This window comes from Podarcis raffonei, chromosome 17, assembly GCF_027172205.1.
Source record: "Podarcis raffonei isolate rPodRaf1 chromosome 17, rPodRaf1.pri, whole genome shotgun sequence".
NCBI classification, from domain to species: Eukaryota; Metazoa; Chordata; class Lepidosauria; order Squamata; family Lacertidae; genus Podarcis; species Podarcis raffonei.
Window position 1 is genome coordinate 7,172,049 of NC_070618.1, and position 16,641 is coordinate 7,188,689.

General features: G+C 43.2%; 1 protein-coding gene across 1 annotated transcript; it reads left to right on the top strand.

Moving 5' to 3' along the window:
- Positions 1-920: 920 nt before the first annotated feature.
- Positions 921-14,960, top strand: SMU1 (SMU1 DNA replication regulator and spliceosomal factor). Its single transcript, XM_053370400.1, has 12 exons — positions 921-1,049; positions 1,729-1,939; positions 2,859-3,011; positions 5,007-5,117; positions 6,088-6,216; positions 8,166-8,285; positions 9,551-9,667; positions 10,944-11,071; positions 11,151-11,277; positions 12,041-12,208; positions 12,609-12,761; positions 13,944-14,960. Exons 1-12 carry the CDS (start codon positions 1,024-1,026, stop codon positions 14,040-14,042), a joined length of 1,542 nt encoding a protein of 513 aa, XP_053226375.1. The 5' UTR covers positions 921-1,023; the 3' UTR covers positions 14,043-14,960.
- The last annotated feature ends 1,681 nt before the right edge of the window (positions 14,961-16,641 follow it).

Sequence of the window (16,641 nt, forward strand, 5' to 3'; positions counted from 1 at the left end):
GTTACACATGGGTGAAAAAATAATAATAATGTTGGAGTCAAATGGCCATGGGATTCAAAAAGTACAGTCTGTGATATTTCAGTTATTAGACCTGGCTTAAATGATTGCAAAACGAGCACAGTAATCCTTTAGAGAGGGCTGGGGAAACCCAGCCAGATGGGCGGGGTATAAATAGTAAATTATTATAAATTATTATTATTATTCACTCTTCTACATTCCGGCCCCCACCACAGCTGTGTGTGTATATATTTCCTTTCAATGCAGGATTTCACTTCTTCTGATGAAACGGACTCTCTGGGGAAAGCTTTTTTCTTGTTTTCTTTAAGACACCACAAGGATTACCTGTTTCCACAGCAGCAGTTTGCCACAACATAATAATATCATAAGTACCGATTAAGTTAACGTCTAACCGAAGTATAACCGAGCAGTTCCATGTTGAAATTTCCCTTTATAGTCTGGAGAGGGGTTACTATACATAAAAGCTCGAAAGCAATTTCCATTGATTGAATTCAACGCGTATTTCTTATTTCCACTCTGGAGGTGTGTGGGGGTAGGTATTGTGATGCCCCACATCGGTGTGGCAGGAGCGAATAGCAGGGAAGATTCAAGGGCAAACAAATATCTAAAACATTTCACTGTAGCATAGTATCAGAAACTTTTTTTTTTTAATTGCAGAATTGGGATTGGCATCTTTTCAAAACGAGAGCAAGGGCATGAGTGGTACTGGGAACAATCCTAGTTGCGTTTTCCAATGGATTTCTTACCGATGTGGGAGGGGGAGAATCGGCAAATTTTCATTCTGAAAGTGTGGCTCAGAGGGGAAAAGAAGTGTAAAGGAACCCGGAATTCCATAAACCTCGGCAGTCTACAACCATAAGTCTATGAGGGTCGCGATAGGTCGCATGAGGGGGCATGACCCCGGAAGCGGATGTGCGCGGCGGAAGTGGCTGGGCGGAAGTGGCGGCTTGTTGCTGTGCGCCTGGGTTTGGAGTTCTCCGGGTGGCGACGGGCCGTTAGTTCATCATGTCGATCGAAATCGAGTCGTCGGAGTGAGTTCCCTGGCTGGGCTCGGGGAGCGGGCGGCGTTGCTTTCGTGCCTCGGCGCCAGGCCCCTTCCGCGCCCGCGCCTTTGTCCTCCGTTTCTTGCTTAAAACAGCCCCCGCTCCCGGGCTGCCGAGGGACCTTTTTCGTAGCTTGGTTGCAGTTGCTGGTACTGGGTGCGGGTGCATTTGCTCTGAGGCCACACACGCAGTCCTGCAGGCGGTTGGACTAGATGACCCTCGTGGTCTCTTAGGGCCGCGGGTGGCGCTGTGGTCTAAACCCAGTGCCGGATTTATGTATAAGCTAAATAATAATAATAATAATAATAATAATTATTATTATTATTATTATTATTATTATTATTATTATTATTTATACCCCGGCCAGAGCCGGGCTCAGGGTGTCTAACACCAATAAAATTACAGTAAAAACATACAGTGGTACCATCTTTAGAAAATTTTCCTTTATGGCATCACAAGCCGTAAATCTCCAATTCTCATTCCATAATCATCTTCTAAGTCTTGAGTGCACCTCTTAGCTTTTTTGAACCAGGATCTGATAAGTTTGGGGAAATGGATTGCTTATGCATTGGCTGCTGTTCCCCCGTCCCCCCCATTGCTCTGTATATGCCCTAGAGGACTGCATACATATACAAAATTAATTGTTCCTCCTGTTTATTTCGCTCAGTGTTATCCGACTGATTATGCAGTACCTGAAGGAGAACAGTCTGCATCGTGCCTTGGCCACTCTACAGGAAGAGACCACAGTGTCACTGAACACAGTGGACAGCATTGAGAGTTTTGTTGCAGATATTAACAGTGGCCATTGGGACACAGTACTGCAGGCAATACAGTCATTAAAACTACCAGACAAAACACTTATTGATCTGTATGAGCAGGTAAGCACGCTTTTTGCAGTAATATTAGTTTATGTCTGATAGCACCTTTATCATTCACCAGAAAATAAATGGATTGTCTTTTTCTCTGTACCTCTGCATTTATAGTTTTATCTCTGTGAAGATGTAATGGGTTCCAACTAAGACTAAAATATTAGGTCTGAGAACAGTTGAACCAACTTTTTCTGATGTTTGCTGTTTTATTTTTATTTTTACACTAATATATTTTGCAAGGAAATACATTGCAAGTTCATTAAAAAGTTAAGCATTTAAAATACATGTATTGAAAAATAACAGTGGCATTAAAATGCTGTTAAATTCTCAGATTTTAAAAGGCTGTCAGAATAAATAATTATTCACCTGTCTTCTAGAGGTATGGTGGCTCATAAGGGTACTATTTCTCAACCATACTAGTAATCGCTCTCTCCTACTAAATACCAACCAAACCATAGATGGAGAGTATATCTAGAACTGTTTCCCATCATCACGTGATGATGAGAATATTATAGCTTCAAATTCTGTTGTTTCCACATCAGTGTCGTTGGTGTCTGTGGTGAAGGGAAGGCATTTTTTTGTACTCTTACCTGTAATTCAAAAAACTAGCCTCATATCATAAATGGAGTCTCATAAAGTGAGACTAGATAGATGCTGGAAGCATATTAATCTGGTGCTTGATGCATTCAGGTGGGGTTTAGGGGTGACTCTCCTAGTATCAGTTGACTAATCCTTGTCATAATAAAGGCCAACTGAGTAAGATACGGATTTTGGTTATCTGAACCACTTCTCCATTTCTGAAACCTGCATACTTAAGTTGCCTGAAACTTTGATCTTCTGTTTGTGCAGCTTACTCTTATACTGAATATGCGTACCACGTTAAACATTAATGCTGCTTACTAATGCTATTTTTCTTCTGATATTTCAGGTAGTTTTGGAATTGATAGAGCTTCGTGAATTGGGTGCTGCCAGATCTCTCCTGAGACAAACTGACCCAATGATCATGCTAAAGCAAACTCAGCCAGAGCGTTACATCCACCTTGAAAACCTTTTGGCCAGATCCTATTTTGATCCTCGTGAGGTATGCCTATACTAATCAAAAATCTGTTTTTAAATACAGTGGTACCTTGGTTCTCAAACTTAATCCGTTCCCGAAGTCCGTTCCAAAACCAAGGCACGCTTTCCCATAGAAAGTAATGCAAAACGGATTAATCCATTCCAGACTTTTAAAAACAACCCCTAAAACAGCAATTTAACATGAATTTTACTATCCATTGGACCATTGATCCATAAAATGAAAGCAATAAACAGTGTACTGCAGTCACACAATCAATCAATCAGTAGCTGAACTGGGTTCCACATAGTCACAAAAAAAGAGCCGCAAAAACGCAAAATAGCAAAAACAGACCTCAGCGTAACACTCAAAACGGAAGTGTGGCACTCAAATCGGAAGCGTAACACTCAAAATGGAGCACTTTCGGTTTCCAAAAAAGTTCGTGAACTGGAACACTTACTTGCAGGTTTGCAGTGTTTGGGTTCCAAGTTGTTTGAGTACCAAGGCATTTGAGAACCAAGGTACCACTGTATGTGTTATATACCCTTTCAATTGATAATGGAAGTTACCTTGATGGATAATGGGCTCTCCCAGCTCTCCCTCGTTGAAAGTCTTTGGACAGAGACTGGACAGCCATCTACTGCGAATGCTGTAGCTCTTGGTTGCCTATAATGAGTAGAGTCCCCTTCAATTTTACGATCCATCGGAAATGATGCCTAATGTTGCCAGCAATTTGCTTTTTTGAGTAAGTGGCATGCGAGTGTTGGGTTGGTACCATCAGGCCTCATTTGGGGGTTCTCTACCTCTCTTTTCAATGGGAACCAGTGAAGGCGGTGAAGGTCCTGTGTGAGTGTCTGGAGGCGGTTGGAGGATGAATGGCAGCTAACAGATTGAGGTTGAATCCTGACAAGACAGAAGTACTGTTTCTGAGGGACGGGGCAGGCGGTTCTGGGGGACTCCCTGGTCCTGAATAGGATAACTGTGCCTCTGAAGGACCAGCTGCACAGCCTGGGAGTCATTCTGGACTCACAGCTGTCCATGGAGGCACAGGTTAATTCTGTGTCCAGGGCAGCTGTCTACCAGCTCCATCTGGTACGCAGGCTGAGACCCTACCTGCCCACAGACTGTCTTGCCAGAGTGGTGCATGCTCTGGTTATCTCCGGCTTGGACTATTGAAATGCACTTTACATGGGGCTGCCTTTGAAGGTGACCCGTTAACTACAACTAATCCAGAATGCGGCAGCTAGATTGGTTACTGGGAGTGGCCCCCAAGACCACATAACACCAGTCTTGAAAGACCTACATTAGCTCCCAGAACATTTCCGAGCACAATTCAAAGTGTTGGTGCTGACCTTTAAAGCCCTAAACGGCCTCGGTCCTGTATACCTGAAGGAGCGTCTCCACCTCCATCATTCTGCCCGGACACTGAGCTCCAGCGCCAAGGGCCTTCTGGCAGTTCCCTCACTGTGAGAAGTGAAGTTACAGGGAACCAGGCAGAGGGCCTTCTCGGTAGTGGCACCCGCCTTGTGGAACGCCCTCCCATCAGATGTCAAAGCAATAAACAACTATCAGACTTTTAGAAGACATCTGAAGGCAGCCCTGTTTAGGGAAGCTTTTAATACTGGGTGAATCATTGTATTTTAATATTCTGCTGGAAGCCGCCCAGAGTGGCTAGGGAAACCCAGCCAGATGGGTGGGGTATAATTATTATTATTATTATTATTATTATTATTATTATTATTATTATTGGGTTGTGGACTTGTGGAGACCTTCTTCCCTTGTGTTTGCTGTGCTTGAAATGATGCCTTCCACTCTTTGCTTTTCTGGTCTAAGTTTATGGGAGATGGAAGCAGTACAAATCTCTGCTTTGCCTTAATGAACAAAACAGATTGATACCTGTTGGATAAGTAGCTTTACTTCATTCAAACTGGGAAGGGTCTTGCCTTTTTTAGAACAGTTGCTCCTACCAAGTTCCTTCAAGCCTTGAAAACTAAACTGAAGTATTCCGTTGTTCTGTGCTAGGCATACCCTGATGGGAGCAGCAAAGAGAAGCGGAGAGCTGCTATTGCCCAAGCCTTGGCCGGTGAAGTCAGTGTTGTGCCTCCATCTCGTCTTATGGCGTTGCTGGGACAGGTATTCTTCCCCCCCCCCCCCGGCTGCGAGAAGCCCAAGTTACAGGGAACCATGCAGAGGGCCTTTTCAGTAGTGGCACCCGCCCTGTCGAACACCCTTCCTTCAGGTGTCAAGGAAAGAAACAACTATCTGACTTTTAGAAGACATCTGAAGGCAGCTCTGTTTAGGGAAGCTTTTAATGTTTAATAAAAGGTAAAGGTACCCCTGCCCATACGGGCCAGTCTTGACAGACTCTAGGGTTGTGCGCCCATCTCACTCTATAGGCCGGGGGCCAGCGCTGTCCGCAGACACTTCCGGGTCACGTGGCCAGCATGACAAGCTGCATCTGGCGAGCCAGCGCAGCACACGGAACGCCGTTTACCTTCCCGCTAGTAAGCGGTCCCTATTTATCTACTTGCACCCGGGGGTGCTTTCGAACTGCTAGGTTGGCAGGCGCTGGGACCGAGCGACAGGAGCGCACCCCGCCGCGGGGATTCGAACCGCCGACCTTTCGATCGGCAAGTCCTAGGCGCTGAGGCTTTAACCCACAGCGCCACCCGCGTCCCCTTTAATGTTTAATAGGTTACTCTATTTTAATATTCTGTTGGAAGCCGCCCAGAATGGCTGGGGAAACCCAGCCAGATGGGCAGGATATAAATAATAAATTATTATTATTATTATTATTATTATTATTATTATTATTATTATTATTCAGTTAAATACAATTTGTTTTAGTAAAACCACAGTCTTCCAGTTCACATTTCAAAAGATCCTTTTCCTGGGATAGATTTAATAAATTAGTCTCAAGAACAAATCTATGTTCACAGACCTTTCTGCAGTGTAGGTGGATGATCATAGGCAGGTTTTTACCACTAAGGAAAGGTTACAGCTGATGTTTGAGATTCAACTTCCCAGTGTAAGGTATATCAGTGTAAGGAATATCATTTAAAAAGTTACCAAGATCTGTGCTTTAATCCTCTTGATTTCTCAGGCACTGAAATGGCAACAGCACCAGGGACTCCTTCCTCCTGGTATGACAATTGATTTGTTCCGAGGCAAAGCAGCTGTCAAAGATGTTGAAGAGGAAAAGTTCCCCACACAACTGAGTCGGCATATTAAGGTGAGTCCCTAATTACCACTTGTGAGGAGTGGGCCAGATTCTTCTTGAATTGTTGGCATCCATCTGTCTCGAGAGAAGATGGAGTACGTCTCCAGGGGTGAAGTCAAACGGCTGCTTTAGCAGCACCGAAGGCTGCTAAGGCTGCCCCACCAACCCGGGGCACAAACCTGGAGTTTATTTAAATAAAATATCAAGGATACAGTACAGTCGTACCTTGGTTTTCGCTTAGTTCTCGAACGTTTTGGCTCCCGAATGCCGCAAACCTGGAAGTGGCTGTTCTGGTTTGCAAACTATTTTTGGAAGCTGAACGTCCGACGGGGCTTCCGCGGCTTCCAATTGGCTGCAGGAGCTTCCTGCAGTTACATTCAAGATTGCTGACGGCTCTTGACTTTCAGTCCCCTACATTTTAGTGATTAGTTTTGAAATCCTCCTTGCGTGCCCGTAAGCTCTGAAAATCACACTTTCTTTCATTGATGCCAATTTATATATATCTTGTATATTCTGTTGCATGAAATGCAAAATAGACGTATCTTTTCATCTGGCTTTTGAGTCATATTGAACTTGGGCTGGATCTAGACACATTAAAGAAATGCTTCAGGAAAACATGTTATAAACCTCATAATGGGAACTCACGTATAATGGGATCTCTACATTGGCATCTGCTGATATAGTGTTATAATGCATTTTAAACGTTTTTTAAAAAACCTAATGTAGCTGAGTCCTTGGTCTGAATACCTGCTATATTTAAACACACAAGCAGGTTGATGAAACACATTTGTAGCCTTTCTCATTTTTATATTTGTAGCTGATATTGGACCAGAAATCAACTGAGATCACTGGATGAAATAATTATTTTAACTGAAACTGTTTTTAGAATATATAATAAGAAATAAATTGTCCAGTAGCACCTTAGAGACCAATTAAGTTTGTTCTTGGTATAAGCTTTCGTGTGCATGCACACTTCTTCAGATACATGCACATGAAAACTTATACTAAGAACAAACTTAGTATAAGAACTGCGTCAGACCAACACGGCTACCTACCTGTTTTCAGAATGTTTTTAACTGTTTCAGAATGATTTTTTAAAATTTTTTTAAGAGACTGTGTTTGCCTCCCTGGGCTACTTTGAGAGGAAAGACAAGATATAAAACAGGTCATTAAACTAAAATGATTAGATTAAGTTAAATTAAAGATGCATTTTTTGACTCGCTTGCATACCAGACATGTACGCAAGAATGCTAAATGGGTTTGTTATCTTTCTTGCTCAAAATGGTGATTGATTGATTCCTTCCATCCACCCACCTGTAGAGGGAGAATATAAAATAGGATTTTTATGATGAAAGTAACTTTTTCTTTGGCTAGGTTGAAAGCCATGAACCAAAGCATATACATAGTAATTGGGTTCAATCCAGATTTGCCCCTCTGCTAGCACCAAGCCCTCTTCCTTTTGCAGAAGGGACAGAGATCCAGCAGAGGCTTCTTGCTAGAGAAGGGGGGGTCAGATGATCTCCCCCAATTCTCTCGCAAGCACTACCTCTTACTTGTTCCTACTCTCAGAGCAGCTTTTCAGGGCACTGCCGGGAGAAGAAGGAATTGGCAAAAATCACCTCTCTGCTCCATTTCTCCAGCAGGAGCTCTACGCTATGCAATACAGATCTGTATCCAACCTATTTTAGTTCAGTTTCTGGAAGTTAACACCAATTAGGTTTTCATAAATATTTCATATTAAATTCGTACAAAATCTGTATGCTGCAAGCATTGTGGATACTTTTCCTCATTCAGAAAAAGATGCGCATTTTTAAAATATCCACAGAGTTTGAGCACTTAATGTGATGTGAGGGCTGTTTTATCATTATTTAATCAAGGATAGTATCCTATTCGAGTGTCTGAGGGTTATTTATATGAAATTGGCATTGCGTGAAATCCTTCTTTTTGTTCCCTTAAAACAGTTTGGCCAGAAGTCTCATGTGGAGTGTGCTCGATTTTCCCCAGATGGTCAGTATCTGGTCACTGGCTCTGTTGATGGGTTCATTGAAGTATGGAACTTCACCACTGGCAAAATCAGGAAGGTAAAACACTGCATGGCCTTTCAAGTGGATTGTTCAGTACATAGTTTGTGTTTTGACAGTAAAGCCCTTAGCTTGCACTCATTTAACTTGTGCGCATTCAGATTTAGACAATAAAATAAAACAAGGAAGGGGGGAATGAAGGGGGCAACATTCTGGGGGAAATTACTTTGGCAATCCCACCCACCATTGAACCCAGTGGGCTTTGACTATCTACAATTTTGGCATTAGGAGCGACCCCCAGAACATAAGCCCCACGTAAGTTGTGGGCTTACGGTACTAAATTCAGGTAAATAAGCAACATTTATGATTTGTGTAGTTTCCCCAATGGAACTGGAGTGTAAATAGGAACTCTGAATGCACAGTGCATTTGAATTTTAAAACAATACCAATTTGACACTTGTCAGCATCATTTTCAAGACTGAGCAACTTGTTCAAGGTTCGAGGGCGGTCTGCAGCAATTTGAAATACAACACTAAAAACATTAAAAACGTACAATTACACGAGAAACGGAATCACAAAAAATAGGGTGGGTTCTGAAAATATAGGTCTCAGGTGACAAAGATGTTATGTAGGCTTCCAAACCAAGTGTTTTTGGGAATCCTGCTTTTACCATGTAACACCTAGTGCTTGATTTGGTAGACTAAATCTTGATTTAATTGCATTAAGAAGCTGCTGGAGCCTGAATCTCCCCAGATTCAGGCTTCAGCATCTTCTATTATAAAGAATACCATGTGGCAGACCTATGAAAGGCTTCTAACTTTGAGCTCCACTGCTAGTCACATTAGTAAGGTAAAGGTAAAGGACCCCTGGACAGTTAAGTCCAGTCAGAAGCGTCTGTGGGGTTGTGGCTGTCATCTCGCTTTCAGGCCGAGGGAGCCGGCGTTTGTCCACAGACAGCTTTCCAGGTCATGTGGCCAGCATGACTGAACCATTTATGACACAACGGGACATTCCAACAGAAGCCATTTACCTTCCCGCTGGAGCGGTACCTATTTATCTACTTGCACTGGTGTGCTTTCAAGCTGCTAGGTTGGGAGAAGCTGGGACAGAGCAACAGGAGCTCACCCCGTTGCGGGGATTTGAACCGCCGACCTTCTGATCAGCAAGCCCCAAAGGCTCAGTAGTTTAGGCCCCAGCGCCATTAGACAGTACTGTTTAGACATGAATAAGTCAGCTCCTTTGGTATGACTCTTATACGCATTGCTGTTCCCGGTGGCTCTGGTTTCTCCTTCAGTGACTGATCCTTTGTTCATTACTTCATCTAGGATCTGAAGTACCAAGCTCAGGATAACTTTATGATGATGGATGATGCGGTTCTATGCATGTGTTTCAGTAGGGATACGGAAATGCTGGCAACTGGAGCACAGGATGGGAAGATCAAGGTATGCACTTTGGGGAGTGAGAGGACAGAAAACTGATCCAGAGAGGGGATCTTAAGCCGTGTTTCCTAAACTTCTGAGAGCTGAGGCCTACTTCTTTCTGAATTAAAACAAGATTCACTGTTATACCCAGAAAGGGTAAGATTGGTCTAGCGCAGGGATCGGCAAACTAAGGCCCGCAGGCTGGATCAGGCCCAATTGCCTTCAGATCTGGCCCATGGACTGTCCGTGGATCAGCGTGGGGTTTCTGTTCGTTCGGGCTGCGCCATTCCATCCCCCTCCCTCACACACACTGCAGCGGCACCACCTCCCTCCCTCCTGGCTTCTCCCCGCCCTGCCTAGAGGAGGAAGGGGGCTGGCTGAGCGCCATTTTAAGCAGCCCCTCTCTGGAGCCAGCCCTTTCGCGCCGCTCATCTTCCCTTCACCACCCTGGTGCTCCTGTGGGCCAGAAGGCGGAGCGGACAAGCTCCCTCACCCAGAAGCAGCAGCGATGGCGGTGGTGGTGGCAGCCCCAGGGAAGATAAGCGCTGAAGGTGGACTACTTGCCCCCCTCGCCTCTTCTTCCAGCCCCACCCTCCCCGGTGCTGCTTCTCTGGCCTGCCACAAGGTCTGAGGGACAGTGGACCGGCCCACAGCTTTAAAAATTTGCCTTCCCCTGGTCTAGTGTCTCTGCAGTCTCTTTCCTGATAGGAAGGCTTGTATGTAGGGAGCTGTGCCTGATGAAGGTACATTACAGACAGCTCCCTTGGGGGAGGGTGTCGTTCTGCTGCTTCTCTGCATCAGGAATCATCAAACAATTCTATCACAACTGACGGAGAGGCATAGCAGAATTCCTTACCTTCTCACTCGACAGAAGCTAATTTGGAAGGAGGCAAGGCCATAACAGTAACTCATGCAAAAATGTTAGGGCAGCTTCCTCTATGGGCAAGAATTTGGGGTTCACAATAGTCTGTCTGTCTGATTGTGATTCTCTTGCAGACCACAGTTTCATTATGCAGTTGCAGACCCAGTAAGAACTAATTAAAACATCCAAATCATGCAAGTTCTAACATACGATAAATTAAAATAGGTGGGGTGTATATAAACTAGGGACATAAACAATGATACAATGAAATTAACAAAATTCCTTTACAAGTCTTGTTAAAAGAAAAATCAACAGGCTCTTCTCATGTTTTTATAAGAGTCAGTAACAAGAAATTCCAATTAGCCTGAAGTTGGTGGCTTTCCAGGGACAGAAATAAATTGCACATGATTTTCTATTTCCCTCTCCTCTACCCAGGTTTGGAAGATTCAGAGTGGGCAGTGTTTGAGGCGATTCGAAAGAGCACACAGCAAAGGTGTCACCTGCTTGAGTTTTTCAAAGGACAGCAGTCAGATTCTTAGTGCCTCTTTTGACCAGACAATCAGGTACCTTTCATTTTGCTAAGTTTTGCTATTCAGCCTTACTTGGTTGGGCGACGTTAACATAGCTTTTATTCTGCGGCAGGATTCATGGCTTGAAGTCTGGCAAGACTCTCAAAGAATTTCGTGGTCATTCGTCATTTGTTAACGAAGCCACATTTACACAGGATGGGCATTACATTATCAGCGCATCTTCGGATGGCACTGTGAAGGTAAGATCAGCCTACTGGCCTTTGGTTGTTGTTTGTTTTGCTTGGTTAGCTGAAGTGTTTGCTCATTTCACTTTTGTAAAGAAAATTCTCATCAGCTTGGATTACGGAAGTAAAACATGCATTTAATACTTTCTATATCACAAGTCTTCTCTGCCTGTTGCAGCTTCTTAAAATATTATGAAGTAGCATTTCTCTGAAGGGATGCCATAGTTGAAGCCAAGCTGTTTTCTAGAAGCATTGTATATACTTATTTGATTAATCAGCTGTTTAGTAGGTTGTATTTTTTTGCTTGTTTTTAAATACCAGACTGGACCTTCAGTACCAGACCTTAACCACCAATTATGGACTGGCTTTTTAAAATAAAAAAGTAGACCATCATCGTTATTTTAAACTCGTAAAACAAAAAAAATCAGTGCAATTCTGAAAAGTTTAATCTGCCACCATGATTCATAATGGCATCCAACTGTATCAAAACACAAACGAAAACCTGCTCCTTGATTACAGGAGCCACCATGCAAATTTCATTGTATTTTAAGAAGTGTCAACGTGCATAGCAAACAAGCAACTTTCCAAAATATATAGTACATTTATATGTCTATGTTTTGAAGTGATGTGGTCCTCACCATATCGTGAAGCATTACTATCACTGCAGAACTGGGATTCCATTTCTTGGCATGCTGCCAAGGTGTGACAGAACTTTGGAGCTGGGCTTATATATGTTACGTGACTGTACTGATCTTTTCTCCTTTGTTCTGTTTTCCAGGTTTGGAATATGAAGACTACGGAGTGTTGTAACACTTTCAAATCACTCGGCAGCACAGCTGGGACAGACATCACCGTCAACAGTGTGGTTTTGCTGCCTAAGAATCCGGAACACTTTGTTGTTTGCAACAGATCAAACACAGTTGTCATTATGAACATGCAGGGGCAGGTATGTTATCGGAGGACAATAGGTTTGAAATGACTGGGAACATGTCCTCTTGGATTTGGGAAGATTCTGTTTCTTTAGTCCAGATTCCTTCACTTCTCCCTTTCTAAATGATTTGTGGGGCTGTTTGTAAGTCATTGTGACTAAATAGGATTCTGGACTCAATAAGTCTGATATTCTAGACTCCAAAAATAATAATTGCAAGCCCTGTTCTCATTAGCATTCTCAGCAGTGCTGAAGCAGAGAATATGGGATGGATCCCTGAGGGTTATGCTGCTTCTGTTTTCCCTTAGGTCTAATTATGTGTTGTTTGATCTATGGGATCCTTCGGTATATTTCAAGCAATTCACTCACCCAACAAATGCGCAGCTGATTTAAATACCAATATATATTGACTTTGTAGATTGTGAGAAGCTTCAGCTCTGGTAAGAGGGAAGGTGGTGACTTTGTCTGCTGTGCCCTTTCTCCACGAGGCGAGTGGATCTACTGTGTGGGTGAAGACTTTGTGCTGTACTGTTTCAGCACAGTGACTGGCAAGCTGGAGAGAACTTTGACGGTGAGTAGCAGAGACGGCAGCATGTGCGTCTTTGTAAACACCTTACAAAGTGCTGGGTATGACCCGATCCCAGTTTGGAAGTTGTAATTTTACCGCAAGCAGGTGAGACCTTCTGTCTCAAAGGTTTAGTCCCCCTACACTTGATCTTAGCTAAAAGGCTGAGAAACGGTTTGCATAACACGCTCCACTACTTCTGGGTTGCCACGAAGCACAACCCAAAAGCGCTCAATCAACCTCAAGCCCATTCAACCCGAGGTATGACTGTATTTGTCACCTCTGTATTGTCCTCTTCTATGGCAAGGATGGGGAATCCCAGGCCTGGAGGTGAAATGCTGCCCTTGAGGCCTCTCTTATGCGGCCCCAGAACTCTCCCCACGCCACACATCCTTCCTAGTCACTCCACTCACCAGCCCTGCTTTGCATCCTCCTTGAGGGCGTTTTCCTGGCTGGAATGCATCCTTGAACTCTGATGGTGCCTGCTGCTTGCCCAGGTGGAAGATGGAGAGAGGGATGTGTATGTACAGTGGTACCTTGGGTTACAGACGCTTCAGGTTACATACGCTTCAGGTTACAGACTCCGCTAACCCAAAAATAGTGCTTAAGGTTAAGAACTTTGCGTCAGGATGAGAACAGAAATCGTGCTCCAGCGGCGCGGTGGCAGCAGGAGGCCCCATTAGCTAAAGTGGTGCTTCAGGTTAAGAACAGTTTCAGGTTAAGTACGGACCTCCGGAACGAATTAAGTACTTAACCCAAGGTACCACTGTAATTGCGTGTAGAAACCAACCTACTGCACAAAGGTAAAATTCCTTTCATTGCTCCACCTCCTCTTGCCTCTGGCCACAGCCACCTCCGGCATGCAGCTCCCACAAGATTGTACAGAAGGGATTGAGAAGTTCTTGCAATGGAAAAGTTTCCCCACAGCTGCCTTCTCTATGGCATCTTTGCTAGGCGGCTTATCCCCTACTTTTCTTCTGCAAAGATGTATACACATGAACTACCTGGCAAATGACTTCCGATAAGCCTGCTTTAGAAGAACATTATCAGGCATATATATTCCTCACTATGAACTGGGCAGGATGTACAAATTATTTCTGGGATGTTAATACTATGTCTTCACCCTTCACCCTTGCAGATTTCGAGTTAAATTCTAGGAAAGATTAATTAACTTTCTTTTACACCCAGGTACACGAAAAGGATGTTATTGGTATCGCTCACCATCCCCACCAGAACTTGATTGCTACCTATAGTGAAGATGGGCTGCTGAAACTCTGGAAACCATAAACTGATTTTGTAATTCCCTCCAGTTCATGGAGATCTTGAATGCAATGGCACAGTGCATTGTGGGGTGGTTTTCAGTTCCTAGGAGGTCCAAAAGTTATCTCAGCTGAATATAAATTTCATATTAAGATGTCCCAATAAATTTGCAATTTATTTATTGCAAATAAATGCAATAAATCCAGTTAGTAGAATATTTGCTAGTTGCTTGCCCCGGTGTAGCACTTTGCTGCAAAGGAAAAAAAAATCCTTTAAAATGTATTTCCTGTTTGTTTTAATTGAATGAATGTTAAATGTAAATATTGTTCTGGCTAAGGCAAAGTGAAGAAAAGCAAACATTTGGTGTTTCTGTGAAATTGATTTCATCCATGTTCTGTCCCAACTATCCCATGGAAATAAGGTGTATTCTACTTAAAACAGACACATTTCTTGCCAAAGCTAAGCTTTTTAAAATTCCATCAGTTTTAATGGACATGTTAAGAAGAGAATACGGTCCATTAACAGGCACAGGGCTTCAGAGCATTTAACTTTGGCTGGGGAGTGGATAAATCTTCTGAACTTCTCAAAATGAATACCCAGTAACGTTCTTGTGGAGTTTTCTGCTCTGGGTAACACATTTGACTTTATTCTCCTTTTAAAATATAGCTTTGTCTGGATTAGCTTAGAAAATATAGTTTTATAGATTTCTTTTTGCAATGTTCCAAAATATGTGTGAGCTTTAGTCAATCTTGCTTATTGTCCTAGTAAATAAGCCTCATCTAGTGTCTGGTCTTGATCTGAAGCCACCTTGACTGATTATCAAACTTGTTCAGTGGTCATTTTCTGATTTCTAGACTTGTGTAGCTTTTATTTGGAGCCATTTGTTTGGTGGTACTTTATTTTTTAAGTGTGTCTATTTTACAATAAAGTATTACTACAAAAGCATCTGCCTTGAGTAGGGGTCTAGCTTTCCTTTTTGAACTTGAGATTCTACTGTAAAGGCTGTTTTCCAGCCCTGGGAATGGTCACTGTTGTCAAAACAGCTGCTGTCAGTTGCTTTTTTGAGTTGGATCTCTTTGTACTGCACTGCAGTGCAAGCAGCCACTTAGCGTTCGAAATGCGACTAGGATTCTCACCTGATAACCTGCAGTTATCTGTTGCATGAACTAATTATGCTTACATATGTTGAGGCTGTTTAACACTGTTGCCTTATGTGTAATTTTAACCAAGGGTTGTCCCTTATAAAGCAAATCATTGAGCACGTATCTGGTGCAATGGGACAGTGTGCCTGGCTGTTAACCAGGTTGGTAGTTCCTGCCCACCCAGGGACAGCTGTGAGCAGGTTCTCTTATCCAATTCTTCTACAGTACGGTGGTACCTCGGGTTACAGATGCTTCAGGTTACAGACTCCGCTAACCCAGAAATAGTGCTTCAGGTTAAGAACTTTGCTTCAGGATGAGAACAGAAATTGGGCTCCGACGGCGCAGCAGCAGCAGGAGGCCCCATTAGCTAAAGTGGTGCTTCAGGTTAAGAACAGTTTCAGGTGAAGTATGGACCTCCAGAACGAATGAAGTACTTAACCCGAGGTACCACTGTAGAGAGAAAAATAGGACAGCTTTGCTACATATCCAACAGACCGATATAAACATGCTAATATTGCAGTGTTTGGGTGGAAAGGCAAAGCCAGCTAAGCTCTTCTAGAGCAGAGATAGGGCTACAACCCCCATAATTCCTTATCCCATTAGCTATGCTGGCTGGCATTTTTGCCTGTTTTGAATTGGCTTGGGGGAAAGTTATGCTTGTTCAACCTCACTATCCACCCTTCCATTTTAAAAGAGAAGTGTCCTATCTGCATGAGGTGGTACCTAGAATCATAGAGTTGGAAGGAACACCGAGGATCATCTAGTCCAACCTCCTCCAATGCAGGAATAGGCAGCTGTCCCTTACTGGGACTGAACCTGTAACCATGGTGTTATCAAGGTGTTATCTAACCAGCTGAGCTATCCAAGACTAGCAGCTTCTTATGATGTGCTCCGGAGTATGGAGGACAGGGAAAACTTCATTTTTCTTGAGTGGAAATGCCAAGCAAATCATTTCCCCACAAAGTATTCTTGCTAACCATATTTGAGAGCTACTAGAGATATGCCCTTGATGTTAAATGTTTTGCCAGTTAACTGTCTGGGCTTGCTGAGGATGTTCAGGTGGCTAAGAGTGACAAGCAGAAGCTATTCAGCATTTTAACTGGGAACTGCCTGGGGCAGCAAGGTGCTCTGGACGAATCGTGACAGCATCAGGCTATATATGATTCAGCAGATAAGCTGCTTAGAACAAGTAAAACAAAAATAGTTGGTTGAGGTGGGAGGCAGACTAGTCATTCCAAGACCAGTGCTACAATAGGCTTTAGAAGTTACCATGCTGTCATTAGAAGAGCTGTCCCAATTACACTAATGCTTTAAAACTTACTTTGGCACTTCATTTAAAATAGCCTAACTTGTTTAAAAAACTAATGCATTTCATAATGGCCCTTATAATGCTAAAGTAGATGAATTGTAACATTAAGCAACATAATTGAGCATTCCCTACACATGGCCAGTGCCAAGAAATGGTTGTTTTAATAGGTACAAAT

Bases quoted from the DNA above. Each gene is read 5' to 3' on its own strand.
- SMU1 (XM_053370400.1), top strand. From the start codon at position 1,024: ATGTCGATCGAAATCGAGTCGTCGGA. The intron at 5,118-6,087 runs GTATTCTTCCCC...TTGATTTCTCAG, and splicing joins TTATGGCGTTGCTGGGACAG to GCACTGAAATGGCAACAGCA. The intron at 11,072-11,150 runs GTACCTTTCATT...ATTCTGCGGCAG, and splicing joins TCTTTTGACCAGACAATCAG to GATTCATGGCTTGAAGTCTG.